The sequence below is a fragment of the Sander lucioperca genome, chromosome 20, assembly GCF_008315115.2.
Source record: "Sander lucioperca isolate FBNREF2018 chromosome 20, SLUC_FBN_1.2, whole genome shotgun sequence".
NCBI classification, from domain to species: Eukaryota; Metazoa; Chordata; class Actinopteri; order Perciformes; family Percidae; genus Sander; species Sander lucioperca.
The window spans coordinates 23,113,692-23,133,873 of NC_050192.1; the positions used below are offsets into that span (position 1 = coordinate 23,113,692).

The following is a 20,182-nucleotide window of genomic DNA, read 5'->3' on the forward strand; positions in this document are numbered from 1 at the left end:
CTATCTAAGTCCGTCTTGGTTCATCTTTCCACTGTTCCAACAGTCACCACTCTGGTTTGGTTGAAATAAACCCTTAATTCACCCATTTACATGTGGAGATATGCTGGCTCTATACACGCTAAAAGTCCTGATTATTTACATGGAGTCTGGTGGAAATATGCTGGCTCTATACACGCTAAAAGTACTGATTATTTACATGGAGTCTGGTGGAGTTTGGTGATGGTGATTTCAGGGCTGTTTCATGTTAAACTAAAAGGATCTTACTCTTTAACTAAAAGGTCTATCTCTGTAGGGATCCATCCCATAATGTTGTCAGACACTTAGAATAATAATCTGAGTCTGTCAGCGGCAACATCAGAACTTTTAGTGGACGCTAACTGACGTTTCTCACTTTAATACTGGACTAATTTCACAATCGTTGTTTCCATCAGTCACCTTAGACACAAAAGCATGGAGAAATAGGGTCCAGGTTGAAAAATACCAAAGTTACCCTTTAAGAAGCAGTCACAGGCTTGTATGGCTGAAGCATGTGGAAGTAAAAAGACATGCAGGTGTATGTCGTATTGTCTTATACACAAAGGGTTAATTAACCCCATGGCGAAAGAAGAAGGCCTCGAAACAAGAAGACCAAATGTACAAATCCAGAGTTTCTCTCCAGCGACTTCAGAGGCTTCCTGAGACTCAGGGAATAAAAATATTGCTGTTTGTTCTTTGTGTTCAATCACCAGCTGAAGTTTCTCTACCGTCAACGACGACAACGTAATCAACTTATCAGGATGAAAAGAACTAAACTCCCACATTTAGCTTTCAGGATGAAAAAATAAGAGTCAGGAATAAAAGACAAAATGTGACTAAAGCCAGAAAAAGTCAGAAAAAAAGCTCAGTTTTTCATTATAACATCAATGGTTTCTTCGTCCGGTATAGGAAACGTTTTGCGATATAACGTAAAGATTTTGCGATTTTGCGTTATAACGTAAACATTTTGCGATATTGCGATATATTGGAAACATTTTGTGATATTTTTGCGATGTAACGTTAACATTTTGTGATTTAACGTAAACATTTTGCGATATATTGGAAAGATTTTGCGATATTTTGCGATATAATGCAAACATTTTGCTATATAACGTAAATTTTTTGCGATATATCGTAAACATTTTGCGATATATGGGAAACATTTTGCCATATTTTGCAATATAACGTAAACATTTTGCCACATAGCGTAAACATTTTGCGTCATTTTGCGATTTAACGTAAACATTTTGCGTCATTTTGCGATTTAACGTAAACATTTTGCGATATATCGTAAACATTTTACGATATAACAAGATAAAGTAATTTAACAACACAAAGAAAACGTTTATAATAAAAATAATTTGTCATAATAAAATTAAAATATCTTGTAATAACGTGAAAAAGATTTTCTTTAAACAAGAAAACTTTGACGTTATAAAACTGAGCAAATATTTTTGTTGTGACGTTGGCAGCAAAACGCCGCCGTAGCAACAAAAAACTAATAAGTGATTGAAATTTATTTTTTTAAAGTCTGAATTAAGAAGAAAAATATTATTTAAAAAAATAACAAAATAATTCTGAGACAAAAGTCCAAATGTTGAGAATCAACGATTCGGAAAGATTGATGGTGATATTTAATTTTATATATAATTTGTTGCATCATTGTGATGTTTCTTGATTTGTATCGTGTTGCATTTCTTCTTCAAGCTGACTTTGAGACTCAGAAGTTTCCACAGAAGCAGTGTTTTCATATTCAGGCTGCAAAACAGTTTGCTGTGTGGAAGCTGCTTTTAAAAATGTAATCTTTGTTTTGCTTTATTTGCTCGCCTCAACGGTTGTGATTGGTGTAAAGCCCGCCTCAACGGTTGTGATTGGTGTAAAGCCCGCCTCAACGGTTGTGATTGGTGTAAAGCCCGCCTCAACGGTGTGGTGTAGAGCCCCCTCACGGTGTTGTCTAAAGCCCTCCTCAACGGTTGTGATTGGTCTAAAGCCCTCCTCAACGGTTGTGATTGGTCTAAAGCCCTCCTCAACGGTTGTGATTGGTCTAAAGCCCTCCTCAACGGTTGTGATTGGTCTAAAGCCCTCCTCAACGGTTGTAATTGGTGTAGAGCCCGCCACAACGGTTGTAATTGGTGTAGAGCCCGCCTCAACGGTTGTGATTGGTGTAAAGCCCGCCTCAACGGTTGCAATTGGTGTAAAGCCCACCTCAACGGTTGTGATTGGTGTAAAGCCCGCCTCAATGGTTGCGATTGGTGTAGAGCCCGCCTCAACGGTTGTGATTGGTGTAAAGCCCGCCTCAATGGTTGTGATTGGTGTAGAGCCCGCCTCAACGGTTGTGATTGGTGTAAAGCCCGCCTCAACGGTTGCGATTGGTGTAAAGCCCACCTCAACGGTTGTGATTGGTGTAAAGCCCGCCTCAATGGTTGTGATTGGTGTAGAGCCCGCCTCAACGGTTGTGATTGGTGCCTCGATTTGGAAAACTTGGAAATGGGCTTGAATGGGCTCTTGGCCAGACGGACTTGCAGAGCAAATCTCAAATTTGCCAGAAGTTCATCAGGGTTTTCCCAGGCTAGTGTGTGGCCCAACTTTTGGACAATTTAGGAATTTGGTTTTAAACTTGCAAACTTCTACTTGTACTTGCTTTACATAATTGTACTCTCTTTTGTATCCGTATTATCCTTCACTGTAAAACCTTTCACTGTAAATTTACAGTAATATACTCGCAGCAACTACTGTTTATTTACAGAAAGATAGACACACAGTTTCTTACTGTATTATTTGAATGTACATGTCTGCATGTATTAAGAAAAGAGATAAAAACATTGAAAAAGAATTTAGAAAAAAAAAATATTGGAAAAAAGCGACAAAAACGTTGAAAAAAGTTGCAAAAATGTCAGAAAAAGCGTGAAAAACTTTGAAGAAAAACCCTCTGAAAAGGCGACCAAAAACTCAGAAAGAAGCAAGAAAAACGTCAAAAATTGTCCAAAAAAACAAAAAAAAAAATCAACAAAAACATTGAAAAACCAACAAAAAATTCGGAAAAAGTCCAGAATGAATTATTGGGGGGTTGTAACCCCCCATCCCTCCTGTAAATTATGGTAAATAGACATTTACAGTTTCTTACTGTATTATTTTAATTTCCAGTAATATACCGGCTGCAGTGTTATTCCCGCCTTTTCCTTTATTTTCCCAAGATGCATTGGTGTCAACAGTAAATACCTGTAATCTGTAACATTCACAGATAGCGCTGTAATATTAAGGGGCCATCCACACGGAGACGCTTTTTGATGCAAAAGCACGTTTAGCATCGTTTGGGCCGACCGTCCAAACAAACTCAGTAAACGCACTGCCTGAAAACGCACTTTTTTGAAACCTGGTCCCAGGGTGAAAAAATTTGAAAACGGCTCCCTTTTGGCTTCGTTTGGACGGAAAATACGAATACGTCAGGATCGATGATGTCATCGCCACACCCCCCGACCTCTTACCCGCAGCCCCGCACTAGTGCACGGCCACACACGACTGCGGTGACGCTAAGCGAGCGTATCCCATCTCAAACCAGCTGGTCAAACCAGCTCACTTCATCTAGCTAAATACTTTGTCTCTGCTCCCTGACACTTCCCTCTGCTCTGCCGGTCCTGGATTCTACACAAGATATATTGCTAACGTTATGTAGCTAACGTTAAACATCGCTAAAGTAGCTGACCGCTACAGCAGCGACGTAACGTTAACATTAGCTGCTATGGTTAGCTAGCTGTTTATAAAGTGGAAGCTAGCTAGCTAATCTGTCTTCTTATCAACTCCTTGAATGGATTATAGTAACGTTTACCACGGCTTATTGTAGAAAAGCTACTGCAAGAAAAAACGTGGAGATTATCAAAAAGACATTGGATCATTGATGTTTGTTGACTGCCGATGTTAGCTAGCAGCGTTAGCAGAGCTAACGTTAGCTCTGCCAGCTAGCGCGCTGCAATCATGTCCGATGGCAGACAGAATTGCAAAATAAAAAACAATCCAACAGCACATTATACAACGTAAACAAAGACACGTTTTCTTGCGCCGGCCTTTATAAAAATGAGCAGTGGTGAAAGTTATTATAGCTAGTTCATGGATGTATTAAGAGAACGTTATAGTCTAGTCATGTTATGATGGGAAGTGGAAGTGACGATGCTCTTCTTTAGCGTTTTTTGTGAATTTCTGTAGCAGAAACAGCGCCGCCTATAGGCCTGGAATATGAAGTAGCGCGTTGAGTCTTTAGAAATGGATCCGTTTGGACGCAACTATTCTTGAAACGAATCCAGGGAAGACAAGTTAAAAAAAAAATGTTTTGGTACGTGTGGACGTAGCCTAATATTTCCTCCCAGAATGCATTGCCATTTACAGTATAATCCTGTAGAACATTAAAACAGTAAGATACTGTGATTTAGCTGTAAATTTACACCAAAAGGTTTACAGTGTAATTTATTTATCACATTTTATCCATCAATTCTTCAGTAAAGTTTCTTTCTTATGACGGGGTATTCTTTCCTGTGCTGCCCCTCAATGATCTTTCGAGGCAATGAATGAATGAATGAATGAATGAATGAATAGGGCAGTTGAGTTTGACACCCCTGTCTTATTGTGAAACTTTGTGTTGTTTTGAAATTAAAATATTATCACAACGTTAACAATCGTAAATTAAAAGGTGCAGTAGGTAAGACTTACAAAAATCCACCGCTCCCTGTTCAGATGCACCAATCAGGGCCAGGGGGCGTGTCTAACTGTTCAGATGCACCACCAATCAGGGCCAGGGGGCGTGTCTAATTGTTCAGATGCACCAATCAGGGCCAGGGGGCGTGTCTAACTGTTCAAATGCACCAATCAGGGCCAGGGGGGGTGTCTAACTGCGTGTCAATCACTGCTCATGCACACGCATTCATTCTCCCTTGTGGGGGGAGGGGCTTAGGAGAACGTTTTGGGCTTTAGCGGAAAGGGGGGGGAGGGACTGAGAAGTTGTTGATGTTCAAATTTTTTGGCTAAGTCCTGGATCTTCACCATCCTACCTACGGAACCTTTAACTTGTTTTAAGTTTTTCCCGTTTCTCCGTCTTAGAAACCGAACACCTTACCCCCCCCCACACCCCGTCCGCATCCTCACACCTCGTAGTGCAGGTCGTTGAGCTCCAGTCTCGTGTAATGGCGTCTGTCGAAGGACTCCATTGCCTTGCGGCCGGCGGCGGCCAGAGCCAGCGTGAGCACGGCGAGGCCGAGAACCATAAACACCACCATGCCGGTTTTTAACGCTCCTGGCGTCCCCGCGGCCGCAGCCCCGTCCCCGTCCCCGCGGCCAGCGCTCAAGTTCTGCAGCGGGAGCTCCGACTGATCGGCGCCTTTGGGGACGATGAGCAGAGCCGGCGCCGAAGTCGCCGTGGACCAATCAGTGATGGGAAGAAATGGGGTAGAGGTGGTTGTCGTTGTTGTTGTTGTAGAGGGAGTTGTAGTTTTTGTAGTTGTTGTAGAGGGAGTTGTAGTTTTTGTAGTTGTTGTAGAGGGAGTTGTAGTTTTTGTAGTTGTAGAAGGAGTTGTAGTTTTTGTTGTAGAGGGAGTTGTAGTTTTTGTAGTTGTAGAGGGAGTTGTAGTTTTTGTAGTTGTTGTAGAGGGAGTTGTAGTTTTTGTAGTTGTTGTAGAGGGAGTTGTAGTTTTTGTAGTTGTTGTGGTTGTTGTGGTCGGCTGTGGTGTGTCAGTAGTTCTCTCTGCAGCCTTGCTGCCGGCGGTTACCACAGGAAGTGATGTCGTGGCGGCAACGACAGGATGAGGCTTGACTTTCTTGGGAGTTTTATTTTGCTTTCTGTTGGTTTTGTTTGGCTTTTTCGGGGTTGTTGTTGTTGTTGTCGTTGCCGTGGGTGATATCGTTGTTGTTGTGTGTGCTGTTGTTGTTGTTGTTGCTGTTGTTGTTGTTGTTGTTGTTGTGGGTGCTGTTGTTACCGGAGGCATCGTGGCGATGATGATGATGGGTGGAGGAGCTGTTGTTGTGGTGGGAGCCTGCGTTCTCACGGCGATGGTCGGCATCGTTGTTGTTGTTGTGATTTTTTGTGTGGTTGTTGGTGTGGTTGTTGGTGTGGTTGTTGGTGTGGTTGTGGTCGGTGTGTCGGTGGAGGGTTGCCTCGTGGTGGTGGTGGTGGTGGTGGTGGTCGTCGTGGCGACAGGTCTCACCGTGGTCGGATGGATCAAACCTGTTGGAAGGAAAGAAAGACAGAGAGAAATGTGAAAGATGAACTCTGTGTGTGTGTCTGTGTGTATTTGTGTGTCTGTGTGTGTATGTGTGTCTGTGTGTGTGTGTGTGTATGTGTGTGTGTGTCTGTGTTTGTGTCTGTGTGTGTCTGTCTGTGTGTGTGTCATTGTGTGTGTGTGTGTGTGTGTGTGTGTGTCTGTGTGTGTGTGTGTGTGTGTGTGTGTGTGTGTGTGTGTGTGTGTGTGTGTGTGTGTGTGTGTGTGTGTGTGTGTGTGTCTGTCTGTGTGTGTGTCTGTGTGTGTCATTGTGTGTGTGTGTGTGTGTGTGTGTGTGTGTGTGTGTGTGTCTCTCTGTCTGTCTGTGTGTCTGTGTGTGTGTGTGTGTGTGTTTATGTGTGTCTGTGTGTGTGTGTGTGTGTCTGTGTGTGTGTCTGTGTTTGTGTCTGTGTGTGTCTGTCTGTGTGTGTGTCTGTGTGTGTATCATTGTGTGTGTGTGTGTGTGTGTGTGTCTCTCTCTGTCTGTCTGTGTGTCTGTGTGTCTGTGTGTGTGTGTGTGTGTGTGTGTGTGTGTGTGTATTTTGAGGCTAGCATCAAAGTGCCCCTAGCACTCCCATTCAAAAGGCCATTTGACCCAAAAACGACAATACGGTAAATCTTAAAAGTGGCTTGGGTGACTCGGGTACATTCACAAAAAGACCCTAGGTTGCATTTTGGCGAGAGTTACGCTTTTAGCAAGGACTTGAAAGTCTCAGCGGTCTGAGCTGTTCTTATTGAAATGGGAAACTATTCCAGAGATTAGAAGCAGCCGCTGAATAGACAAAAACTTTGAAATAAGTGACAAAAACGTCAGGATAATATTCAAACACGTCAGGAATAGTTACAAAAACGTGGGAAAAATATTGACAGAAACTTCAAAAAAGTGTCCAAAAGACGACCAAATGTTGGAATTCTTTTTACATTTTGACCCAAAATAACAAATAGTTGCATCATGGTCGATGGGGAAGACAACAGGAGAGTAATGCCGCATTCTATGTACCTCGGAACTGGGAAACCGGAGCTGGGAATGACGTCATAACTGAGTTGAATGCGTTCCATTTAAAAGTCAGATTTTCATTGTTTCCATTAGCTCTAGCCCAGTTAGCTACTGTTAGCAATACCAGTCGATAACAACGCATCACACCGTTTTTTGTGCATGCAAACAGCGTAACAACATGTCCACAGATAGACGTTGGACATGGCTGTGTGAACGACTGATTTAGTGAGACAAAAAATAAGACAGAAGTGCTAATAATAACTTTACGTTACTGCAGCTTTCACTACTGTTGATACAGGGGACAGCCATGTTGGATTTTGAACTCGGGCTACTGCGAGGTTGTACGAGTTCCGAGCTCGGAAATCCGAGGTCAGGGGGCGTGTTTACGACTTTGACCTCGTTAAAGCCGAGTTCCGAGGTAAATAGAACGCGGCATTAACCAAGGGGGTGAGCTTCTCCTTGGACCGCTAACCTCCTATGGCGCCATTTTGATGCTAACAAGCCATCACCTCCTGTTAGCATCCCATTGACTGCCATTCATTTTGACGTCACTTTGACAGAGAATAACTTTACATCTGAAGAGTTTAAAGACTCTATTTGTCCTTTGTTTATTTCTAAAGAAACACGACAATGTATAAAAGGCTCCATTACCTTGTACCTCACGTTATGGCTCCGTAGCAGACGTTTTTATAAAAATAGGCTAACGATTGGGTCATAACCACGAGACTTACTGTCTCATAGTAGAGGAATTACCGTATAGTACAGGAGAAGCTCTCAGGCAGTTTGGACTTCCATTAGCTGTTTAAGTTTAATTACTAATGTTAACTATCATTTTAGTGATCAATAATTAGCCTGTGTCTATGTTATCTCCTTACATATACCTACGCTCTCCGTCTCTGCTAGATTGGGAATGATTGAGATTTCTCTTGGCACAGCTACCAGAAGACTTCCAACTTTCAGACAGGTTGCTCACGTCACATCTACGTCTTCAAGCTCAGTTGGAGGCTGCTCAGTAACGCTCAACCATCACCGGAAAAGGGACTTCTAATATCCTTCACTGGTCTCCGTCCAGATACACGGCATCTGTTGGTCCATTCTTATATACTGTCTATGGAGTTAACCCACCCCAACTCCCACCCAAATGTCCAATGCTTCCTACGGCCACGGTAAGATGGAGTTACCTTTGTAGATGTCGTAGGTGTTGATGGCGTCCTGAGCCTTCATCAGCGGACAGTCCTGCTCCGTCTGACAGTGGAACAGGAAGCAGTTATCCTCGCCAGCGTGTTTGTTGCCGTTGAACACCGCCATGTTGCATTTGGCGCCTTCGGAAACACAGAAACAGTTGTCAGAAACTAAATTATAGTGTTTATCACAGTGCTGGGGAAGGATGAAAGATGGAGGATGTATGTTTTTATTTATATTTAAAGATCCAGTGTGTAACGTGTTTAGTTGTTCATTATCTAAATCTGTGTTGCCCGTTCACTAACTTGTCCTTTTTCATGAATATTTACCTCCACCATCAATTCCAAGTATTCCTATTGGTTGAAATTTAACATTAGTGTTTGCATGAACTGGGGTAGTTAACATAGATAATTTTAGTTAATCAGATATGAAGATACTGAAGTTATTTGCTTGAGGTGTCGGGTAAATGCATCGTTCAGATTGTGGCTCTTTGTGTCACTTGTTGACTCACCGGCCAAGTTGGCGGGTAGAAGAAAACATCCACCGGCCAAGTAGCTTAAAAAAAATATAATTCATAATTTGCATTGGCCGCCCGGCTGGTGTGGGTGGGGGCTTATTTGCGACATGGAGCTCACAAAGTGTAAAGCTAGGTTTATGGTAGCCACGGTGTTCCCAGTGCGAGGTGTGCACGCCATAAAATTACGTCACCACCAAGCACACTTGGGGAATGAGAGGGGGAAACGCCAGAGCAGCGGGAATGAGAGGGAGAAACACCAGAGCAGGGGGAATGAGAGGGGGAGACGCCAGAGCAGGGGGAATGAGAGGGGGAAACGCCAGAGCAGGGGGAATGAGAGGGGGAAACGCCAGAGCAGGGGGAATGAGAGGGGGAAACGCCAGAGCAGGGGGAATGAGAAGGGGAAACGCCAGAGCAGGAGGAATGAGAGGGAGAAACACCAGAGCAGGGGGAATGAGAGGGGGAAACGCCAGAGCAGGGGGAACGAGAGGGGGAAACGCCAGAGCAGGGGGAATGAGAGGGGGGAACACTGGAGCAGGGGGAATGAGAAGGGGAAACGCCAGAGTAGGGGAAATGAGAGGGGGAAACGCCAGAGCAGAAAGAATGAGAGGGGGAAACGTAGCAGAAGATATTGCTTTTTAAACCAAAACAATGTAAATGGAGCTATAGACTAATCTCACCTGGTTTGACTTCCTCTGAGCAGCAGGCGAGGACGCAGTCCCGCTCCGACCGCACCACCCGAGTCTCCATAACTGTCGTTGGCTTGGTCAGCGCCTGTCTGACATTCACGATGGCGCTCTGGTGTTGTCTGGAGAAACACGTCTCCGGCTCCAAGGCAGCTGACATGGGAAGTGATGTTATCACCAGCAGCAGTGTTACCAGCATGGTGGCGGGCGGCCAGAGCGTCCGTGATGAGTGTCGGCCGGACGCTGGGGGAGTCATGGTGACGGCAGATCTGCAGTATGTGATCAGAGCGGCTTCACAGTGCACAGCAGAGAGCAGAGATCCACACCGATGCTCTGAACACAGGGGAAACACAGAGGAAACACAGGGGAAACACAGAGGAAACACGAAACACAGAGGAAACATAGGGGAAACACAGAGGAAACACAGAGGAAACAGAGGAAACATAGGGGAAACAGAGGAAACACACAGGAAACAGAGGAAACACAGAGGAAACATAGGGGAAACACAGAGAAAACACAGGGGAAACAGAGGAAACACAGAGGAAACACAGAGGAAACAGGGGAAACACACAGGAAACACAGAGGAAACACAGAGGAAACACAGGGGAAACACAGAGGAAACACACAGGAAACACAGAGGAAACACGAAACACAGAGGAAACATAGGGGAAACACAGAGGAAACACAGGGGAAACACAGAGGAAACAGAGGAAACATAGGGGAAACAGAGGAAACACAGGAAACAGAGGAAACACAGAGGAAACATAGGGGAAACACAGAGAAAACACAGGGGAAACAGAGGAAACACAGAGGAAACACAGAGGAAACAGGGGAAACAGAGGAAACACAGAGGAAACAGAGGAAACACAGGGGAAACATAGGGGAAACACAGAGGAAACACAGGGGAAACACAGGAAACATAGAGGAAACACAGGAGAAACACACAGGAAACACAGGGGAAACAGAGGAAACAGAGGAAACACAGGGGAAACAGAAGAAACACAGAGGGAACACAGGGAAAACACATGGGAAACAGAGGAAACAGAGGAAACACAGGAGAAACACAGAGGGAACACAGGGGAAACACAGGGGAAACACAGGGGAAACAGAGGAAACACAGGGGAAACACACAGGAAACACAGAGAAAACACAGGGGAAACACAGAGGAAACACAGGGGAAACAGAGGTAACATAGAGGAAACACAGGGGAAACACACAGGAAACAGAGAAAACAGAGGTGAAACACACAGGAAACACAGAGGAAATATACAGGAAACACAGAAACATACAGGAAACACAGAGGAAACACAGAGGAAATATACAGGAAACACATAAACATACAGGAAACACAGAGGAAACACAGAGGAAACATACAGAAAACACGCACGTTACTCACTTTTCATTTGATACAACAAAAAACACTGTCTCTGAAGAGTCTATTCATCTAAATTACACATCAAAATCCAGTGGTGGAAGAAGTATTCAGATCCTATCTCTGTAGGGATCCTTTTCATAATGTTGTCAGACACTTAGAATAATACTCTGAGTCTGTCAGCAGCAAAAACAGAACTTTTAGTGGACGCTGACTGATGCTGAACATTTGTCCTGTAGGGTAACATTACAGCTCGGTTTGTGGCTTCTGGTTACAGCGTTCTCACTTAAAGGTGCACTATGAGTTCCTGCATGGTTTCAGCACGATTTCATTTTTGTCTCAGATCATAGGCATCTCTCCTTGATCCGCTAGCTGCCTGGTCCCTGAACACACCATGAAAAAGCCCGGTCTCGGGAGACAACACAGGGGTTGTAAACGTCAAACAAACACTAGAGGCACAGGCTGTCAGTGTTTGGAATAACACCGTTTAAAAGAACGGCGTTAGGTAACGATGTTATTTTTTCAGTAACGGGGTAATCTAACTAATTACTTTTCCCGTCGTTACAACGCCGTTAACGTTACTGGACGTTAAATGCGGTGCGTTACTGTGCATTGATTGAATAAACCGTGTAATCCGAACGCACCCCTGGCTCACAGCTAGTGAGGAGGTGGGTTAATAACGAGGTAAGCCATCCCCAAAATACAACAAACCACGTTCCAGCAGCTACACTCAGATACAACTCACGCTACTCAATCAACGCTTCTCACGGTCCCCAAATTATGTGCATGCACACTAATCCCCACCCCCTCCCCCAACCATCTTGTCAGTGATTGGCTGGAGTGGTTTGTTGTATTTTGGTGCACAGCCTGTGCCTCTAGTGTCTGTTTGACGTTTACGACCCCTGTGTTGTCTCCAGAGACCGGGCTTTTTCACGGTGTGTTCAGGGACCAGGCAGCTAGTGGATCAAGGAGAGATGCCTACGATCTAAGACAAAAATGAAATTGCGCTGAAACCATGCAGGAACTCATAGTGCACCTTTAAAGGAACACGTCGACTTATTGGGACTTTAGCTTATTCACCGTAACCCCCAGAGTTAGATAAGTCCATACATAACCCTTCTCGTGTCTGTGCGTGCTGTAAGGCTGTCTGACAGCTCCACCGGTAGCTTAGCCTAGCACAGATCCTGGAGGTAACTGGTTCCATCTAGCCGACTGCTCCCAATAAGTGACAAAATAACGCCAACATGTTCCTATTTACATGTTGTGATTTGTAGAGTCACAGCGTGTACAAATAACAAGGTCACATGACACACAGCCATCTTCTAACCGTAAACAAACTGGGAACTATATTCTCAGAAAGGCTTGCTGCAAAGCAAATCACTCCGCCCAAGTAGCAGAAGTAGCAGAGCTTTGCTTTTCTGAGAATATAGTTCCCAGTGTGTATACGGTTAGAAGATGGCTGTGTCTCATGTGATCTTGTTTTTTGTATCTCTGGGGGTTACAGTGAATAAGCTAAAGTCCCAATAAGTCAACGTGTTCCTTTAATACTGGAACAATGTCAAAGATTGTTGTTCCCATCAGTCACTTACACACAAAAACATAAATAAATAGCGTCCAAGTTGACAAAAATAGTTACCCTTTAACTTTGTCACGTAAAAGTTACATAACAAACGTACTTTTTTGAACCCAAACTATGATCTTTACCTAAACCGTACCCAGTGGTTTTATTGCCTGAAATATCATAAAATGAGAACCGTGGTATGATAAATGTTTTATGTGAATGTAATCTACGCACAGATGGAGCAGAAGAAGCAGCCTTACAAAACCAATATGAATCTATAAGAAGTTTGTGTCGTTAAGAGGAGAGTTTGATGAATCTGACAAACATTCACACGAATAAACGTGATTTAAAATACTGAAGGCCGTTACACACCAACCAGACGGCCGACCGTCGGCAGTAAAGCCAGTGTGACTGATCAGTCTCCCCGAGTTGGTCCAAAAAGTTCCTCAGAACACCGAAGAGACCAGACGTAATGCGTCTCCATAACTAATCTAAGCTAAGATAATCTGGATTGTCGCCCAAAAAATGAAAACCGGCAGCTGATGGACGAACGCGTCACGTTGATCTGGCTGCTGCGTCCGGATTTTGGATTTTTTGAACGGCCATTACTGGCGACTCGTTCAGAATACGATCTCATATTGGACTAAAATAGTTCACCGAAACGTGTTTCTTTTTTTTTTTTCTTTTTTTTTTAAATAGATTTTATAAATTTTTATCGAAATAGAACATAACCAACATACAAGTGCTCTCTGTGTTCACAAAAATATCAAAACAGGAAGGAAGATAAACCACCATCCAATCTCATGACTGTCCTTACCCCAAAAAGTTAAAGAAAAAAAATATGTATATATACATACACATGCATGCATATACACACACACACACACACACACACACACACACACACACACACATATACATACATACACACACACATATACACATAAATTAAAAAACAAAATAAAAATAAAGAAAGAGTCTTACCCCCAGCCCCAACTGTCACAACAGTCACCCACATACTGTGCTTTCTCTCATCCATGTATAGTGCAATTAAAATATAAATTATACAAGTACACAAGACAATAACAGGGTGGACGACGTTAATAACGTTTCTTCTAATGACGTTTCTGAAAACATTTGAAGAGAGAAATAGGCCGTGCAGTTGCTGAATCTGTCTTCATTTCAGATCAACAAAGGTCAGTTTAAAAGATTTTCATCAGATTTTGAGAGACTCATCCGCTCCCCGTTTCCGGGTGAGTCCCGACTGTCCTGTCTCTGACTGTCCTGTCTCTGACTGTCCTGTCTCTGACTGAGCACGTCGGGTCGGCCAAAATGAAGGCCGACGGCTCCTCCAACGGACGACGGCACGGAACACACCGACCAGACTCGAGTCACCGACCTCGCCAGACTGTCCGACGGAAGATTATTGGCCCGGCGTGTAGCTGCTTTTAGAGAGTAAGATGTAACAACAACAGAAAGTTTATAAAGTCCTGCAGATCATCTTTACGTGACTTTCAAGAAGTTTTCAAAAAGACTGAACTCTTTGTTGGACTTTATCTTTAAATCTTTAAATCTTTAAAGCGTCATCAGTTTGTCACAGTGACAAGTTCTTACGTGTTTGTGACACTACGACATCTTGTTTCTACCGTCCCCGAGTCCCAGATCTGTCTCAGCTGACAACACCAGAACTAAAATTAGGAAGATCAATCAGCGGAGTAAAAAATAGAAATCTAAAAGTGGAAGCTACTCCTTCAGGAGCCGACCAAGAAGCTTCCATTTTTAGATTTCTACTGAGAGTGAACGAGGTCAGTCAGGGGTTTTTATTCATCTCCAGCGCTGGAAGTAGTATTCAGATCTTACTTTACTGCAGTAAAAGTACTAATACCACACTGAAAAAATACTCGGTTACAAGTACAAGTCCTGCAGTGAAAATGTTACTTTAGTAAAAGTCTGTAAGTATCATCAGGAAAATGTACAGGGTATTAAAAGTTATTAAAAGTAAAAGTACTCGATGCAGAAAAAGTTCTCACATTTAAAAAAACAACACACACACACACACACACACACACAGTTGTGTGTTAAATGGTCTACACACACACACACACACACACACACACACAGAGACAGACAGACAGACAGACAGACAGACAGACAGACACACACACACACACACACACACACACACACACACACACACACACACACACACACACACACACACACACACACACCACAACCAGTTGTGTGTGTAATGGTCTGATCATCTCAGCTTGACTTGTAGTTGTTATATTGTCGGCTAGTTTACTTTAGAATCAAACATCAGATTTATAAACTACATGTGTTTTGTGTGCAGTAATCTTAATGTGTAAAGTAACTAATAACTAAAGTAACTAGTAACTAAAACTGTGACAGATGAATGTAGCGGAGTAACTAAAGTAACTAGTAACTAAAGCTGTAACAGATTAATGTAGTGGAGTAAAAAGTACAATATTTCTCTCTGAAATGTAACGGAGTAGAAGTAGAAAGTGGCATGAAAAGAAAAGACTCAAGTGAAGTACAAGTACCTCAACATTTGGTACTGAAGTACAGTACTGGAGTACATGTACTTAGTTACATCCCACCACTATTAATCTCTTCGTCTTCAGCTTTCAGTTTAAAAAAACCCCAAAATATGTTGTATTCAGAGCAGAAACTCACCGGGCCGACAGTGTGCGCCGTCCTCCATCAGATGCTCGCTGGATCTTTGTGTCCACAGTCCAAAGAGCCGGACTTTACCCCGTCTCCTGGGAGGAACACGCAGACATTATTTCCCCTTATCTCCTTTACAACTGCTGCAATCTGACCCGCTATCAGCCGGCTCAAAAGAAGTATTCAGTACCTTACTGCAGTAAAAGTACTAATACCACACTGTAAAAAATACTCTGCAGGGTAAATCCAGACAGCTAGCTAGACTATCTGTCCAATCTGAGTTTTCTGTTGCACGACTAAAACTACTTTTGAACGTCCACATGTTCCACCAAAACAAGTTCCTTCCTGAGACTATTTAGCAGAGGCACCGTGGCTCCGTCCGGAGCTTAGCCCCGCCCACCATGATTGAGATTGGTAGCCAGTATATTACTGTAAATCCAAATAATACAGTAAGAAACTGTAATGTCTATTTACCATAGGCATCATTTAATTCATTCTGGACTTTTTCCTAAGTTTTTGTTGCGTTTTCAATGTTTTTGTTGATTTTTTCTTTCTGAGTTTTTGGTCACCTTTTTCAGAGGGTTTTCCCCCCAAAGTTTTTCACGCCTTTTCTGACATATTTTTGCCACTTTTTGCAACCTTTTTTTTTTGATTATTTTTTTTTTTTTTAAATTCCGACAATTTTAGTTTTTTTCCAAAAAAAAATTCTGCTATTTTTTCAATGTTCTTGTCTGTTTTCTCAATACATGCAGACATGTCCCGGGACCTCCCTAGATAGTTCTCAACCCCTCCCCCAATGTTGAACCCAAAGTTACGCCCTTGCTATTTACAGTAAAATACCTTAAAATGTAAAAACAGTATGAATACTGTGAATAAACAGTAATTTACTGGCAAAGCTGCTGCCAGTATATTACTGTAAATTAACGGTGAAAAAATTGACAGTCTCATTTATTACTTACTTATTTGTGCAGCTAATTTCTGCCTTTGTGGGACTCTTCGCGCGTGGGTTATTCCACCAATCACCTGCCGTACAAACGTGTCGCTGCACTGCTTTTTTAACGGTGCAAACGTAGGCTATATATGTAGCCTGAACTGGGACACACAAAGCAACATGGTAGCCTATACTGTTAATTAATTATTAGGCTACACATCCCCCCCTGCACAGCTTCACGGTTGTACCTGTATTTTCACCGAGGAATCAGATTAACTCGGCGCCGCATCCATCACCCCTCCGTCGGGCAGCAGCAGCCGGATGAGTCGGTGTCTGGAAACTGGAAGCAAGGAAAAAGATCCCCAAATCACACCAGTTCAGTCCCAGTAAGCGAGCAAAATGCTTCCTCCATCCCGAGAGGACATGATTAAAATAACCGCTGACACGATTCCGAAATCCACCCCCCTAAAAGAAACTGTATTTTGTCTTTTTAAATGTCCAATAGGCTAATAAACGTGTCTCCGTCTCCGTCTCCGTCTCGTTAAATAAAGAGGGTGAGATCGTCTCTGCAGGCTGCAGGCGACATGTTGGATCTGTTGTTAAAAAGAAGCCATAAATCCCGTCAGCAGCATCTTGTTTCTGTCTCCAGGACCAGGATGATGAACTACATTACATGATGGCTGGAAGATCTGCTTCTCTCCAGTCTGACCCATTTTAGTCTTTGTCCTCTGAAAGGGAGGGGGAGGAGGGGGGAGAAGAGGCTGCATCCCAAAATCTGTGTGCAACACACAGTTTTATTATCACTAATAATAGGCTTCAAAAAAACACATTTAGCCTGTACGCACACAAAAAAAAGAAAGCTACCTTCTTTCCTTAAAAAACGTAGCTTTTTCAATAAAAATCCCTGTTTTTCTGTAAGCAGTTTAAAGGCAGATTCATCAATAATTAAAGAGGCTGAACATGAACAATACATATGGAGAAAAAAACACTTCACCATGAAGATATCTCTGCAAGACTGTTGGATAAAAGAGAGAAATAGTTGACTTTATTAAACCTGTATGTATGGAAGATCATTAATGACAAGAAAATAAAGAAAGATTCTATGAAATGTTAAGTCAAGATTTGATGTTTGAAATGTATGGGGGGAAAAAACCTAAATGTTAGGAACATACAAAGTCAGAATTATGAGTTTTAAAATAAAAAAATTAGGACAAAAATAATGCTGTGATCCAGGCAACACGTAACTCGTGTTTTCACAACCTTCTACCGGTGAAAGTCCCTGGAACAGCAGTCAGAACCCTAACTTACTACTCGTGAACTGGTACCAGATGGTTGTTCTCCCAGTTACAGTTTCTGACGTCACACACACACATAAACAGCAATGGCGTCCCCTGTTGATGCTGTACAGACGGCGGTGGTTAACGGTGAGAAATAGACATAAATAGACATAAATAGGCAACATAAAGTAATTCCGCACATTGTAATCAAAACAATACACATATGATTGTGTACTACTACAGGTTATGTTTATTAAATGAAGTCCAAAATATGTTGCAGTCTAGAAATCGCTAGTATCAGCTAGCGCTAGCTAACGTCAACGTTAGGTAGCCGCTAGCTAACGCTAGCTAGAAGAGTTTGTGGTGACTTTGCCTGGAACGCTACCAAGTCGTGAGTCGTGACTTGAAGTCGTAACTTACTTAAAAATTAGGCTCGTTGGAGATGAGCCAGGTCTGCGCAGAATCGATCACCGGCGATCGCCGCCCAATGCATGCTGGGTAGATTTGTGTCCGACTTGATCTCGACTTGCTCTGACGTCATGCACACGTGGGCAACGATGACCTCACGAGATCAAGGCAGCCGCAGGTTTGAGAGCCAGGCGGCGCAGTTGCTTTTCACCGACTGCAAGACCCAGGCGGACCCACAGCATGCTGGGAAACCGGCCTCTCAGCTGATCTGTTCAGAATCGACTCAACATGACGACGTTTTATATCAACTTTTTATTGATTTTGATTTGGAGGGATTTTAACTGCTATTTGTCTGATTTAAAGGCTTATTCTGTACAGAACACGTGTGTGACTGGTAGTTATGTTTAGAAGTCAGAGAGACTAAATCTGATCAGACTACAGTCTGTTAATTAAAATCAGCAACTGATCGCATGTAAAGCATTTTAACAACTACTCTGTCATAATAAAAACAACTGGAGACTGTGTAGGAGCAGATATATGGGTCCGATAACATTTTATTAAATCGGAATCGGCCCTAACAGGATGTGAGTGTTTCTGTGACTTCCTGTTCAGCCTGAAGGCTGCTGGAATCGGCTGGAAATTGTCCGACTTGACTGCGACTTTTGTCACCGCCCCCGGCTGCTGCCGCCTGCTCTCGTCCGCCTTACAGACGAGGCGCAGTTCATCTCCAACGAGCCTAATGTGTCTGGAACGCAGCATAATTTGACTTGCTGGGAGAAAATAATGATTTAAAAAAATAATCCACTTTTCAAAATAAAATTCAAAATCATGACTCAAAATGTAGACTTATGAATGAAAATGTTTACAGTATTTACTATTAAGTGGGCTATCTCATCATTTTCATTTACAAGTTATTTTTTTGTATACATATAACAACTTTTCACCTGTTTTTTCTTTCCTGAAGGAAAATGTGTTTCCACAATGTCCATCTGTTCCTGCGAGAATAACTTTATAAAAACAAAGAGACAGAGAGCGGGTCAAAGTTTAAGATGAAGACACCAAAGAGTTTGTTTCTCCTACCCCAGAATTAAACGCTAACAAATGCACCATTTCCTTCTGTTTGAGTGTCCCGAACCCTTTCAAAAAATGAAACCACAGCCGCCCGGAGAGCTCAGTTGGTAGAGCGTGCACCCATATATAGAGGCATACTCCTCGACACAGCGGGAGCGGGTTCGACTCCGGCCTGCGGCCCTTTGCTGCATGTCGTTCCCCCCTCCTCTCTCTCCTGTCATGTCTTCAGCTGTCCTGTCAATAAAGGCCTAAAAATGCCCAAAAAATAATCTTTAAAAAAATAAATGAAACCACATATTTGTAAGCCGACAAAAGCAAAAGTTCAGAATAATTCCAGACCCAATAGTCAAAGTTATGGACTCTTTTTTAAAATAATATCAATGCTATTTTGGATTTTGAATGAATATAAAAAACACACGATGAGAAGGAAACCAAACTGTTTAATAACGCAGAGATGATGAATGTGTTTCACAACACAATACAGAGACAACTTACACATTAAATATTATTCTGACAGTGAACGTGAATATATGGGAGTTCATTTCAGAGAAGGGCTGCACAACATATCGTTTATTTTATCCTCACCGCGATATCAACCGGCGCAATAAACACACCGTGAAAGGCACAGAAAATACCAGCAGAAAACTGCACTTTAAAATGTAACGGTCACTTTTGTAGTGATGTCTTGTGTGATGCCTATATTCAATCCAATGTTCAAGAGATGATTTCCTTTCATTTGTTTTAAACCCAACAAGCAGTTTGTTGTATTTCAGAAGAATACTGAAAGCAGCAGAACTGCAGAGCCGAGAACAATTATCTATCGCAGGCACAGACGTCATTTAATCAAAACTGGCCGGGGGTTATGAAGTCATAGGGTCCTATTTTAACAATCTGAGGTCACGGCGTGAAGCGCCTGGTGCAGGTGTGTTTAGGGCGTGTCCAAATCCACTTTTGCTAGTTTGATGGCGGAAAAAAGGGTTGGTGCGCCGGGTGCATGGTTCTAAAGGGTTGTACTTAGTGTCTTCATTAATCAGAGGGGTGTTTTGGGCGTAACATGCAATCAACCAATCAGAGATCATCTCCCATTCCCTTTAAAAGCCAGGCGCGTTTGGACCTTGGAGCATTGCTGTTATGATGGAGGATTTACACCGTAATATTTTTATTTGTAATCTTCTGCATGTGTGTGAGCTGCTGTGTGTCCCTGTGTACGAGCCTAGCATCATTTTACTAATGCTCTG

At 42.8% G+C, this 20,182-nt stretch overlaps 1 protein-coding gene across 1 annotated transcript; it reads right to left on the reverse strand.

Annotated features, from left to right (window-relative positions):
* Nucleotides 1–4,948: 4,948 nt before the first annotated feature.
* Nucleotides 4,949–17,019, reverse strand: mansc1 (MANSC domain containing 1). The gene is made up of 5 exons (XM_031277379.2): nucleotides 16,437–17,019; nucleotides 15,267–15,352; nucleotides 9,631–9,969; nucleotides 8,436–8,576; nucleotides 4,949–6,223 (listed from the first exon to the last, which is right to left on the reverse strand). Exons 2-5 carry the CDS (start codon nucleotides 15,292–15,294, stop codon nucleotides 5,145–5,147), a joined length of 1,587 nt encoding a protein of 528 aa, XP_031133239.2. The 5' UTR covers nucleotides 15,295–15,352; nucleotides 16,437–17,019; the 3' UTR covers nucleotides 4,949–5,144.
* Nucleotides 17,020–20,182: the final 3,163 nt, after the last annotated feature.

What these genes read in the sequence shown, in the direction of transcription:
- mansc1 (XM_031277379.2), bottom strand. Translation starts at nt 15,294, where the DNA reads ATGGAGGACGGCGCACACTGTCGGCCCG. An exon ending in CGGCGCACACTGTCGGCCCG is followed by an intron (nt 9,970 to 15,266) that starts GTGAGTTTCTGC and finishes CCCTGTGTTCAG; the next exon opens with AGCATCGGTGTGGATCTCTG. An exon ending in CTCAGAGGAAGTCAAACCAG is followed by an intron (nt 8,577 to 9,630) that starts GTGAGATTAGTC and finishes GTGTTTCCGAAG; the next exon opens with GCGCCAAATGCAACATGGCG.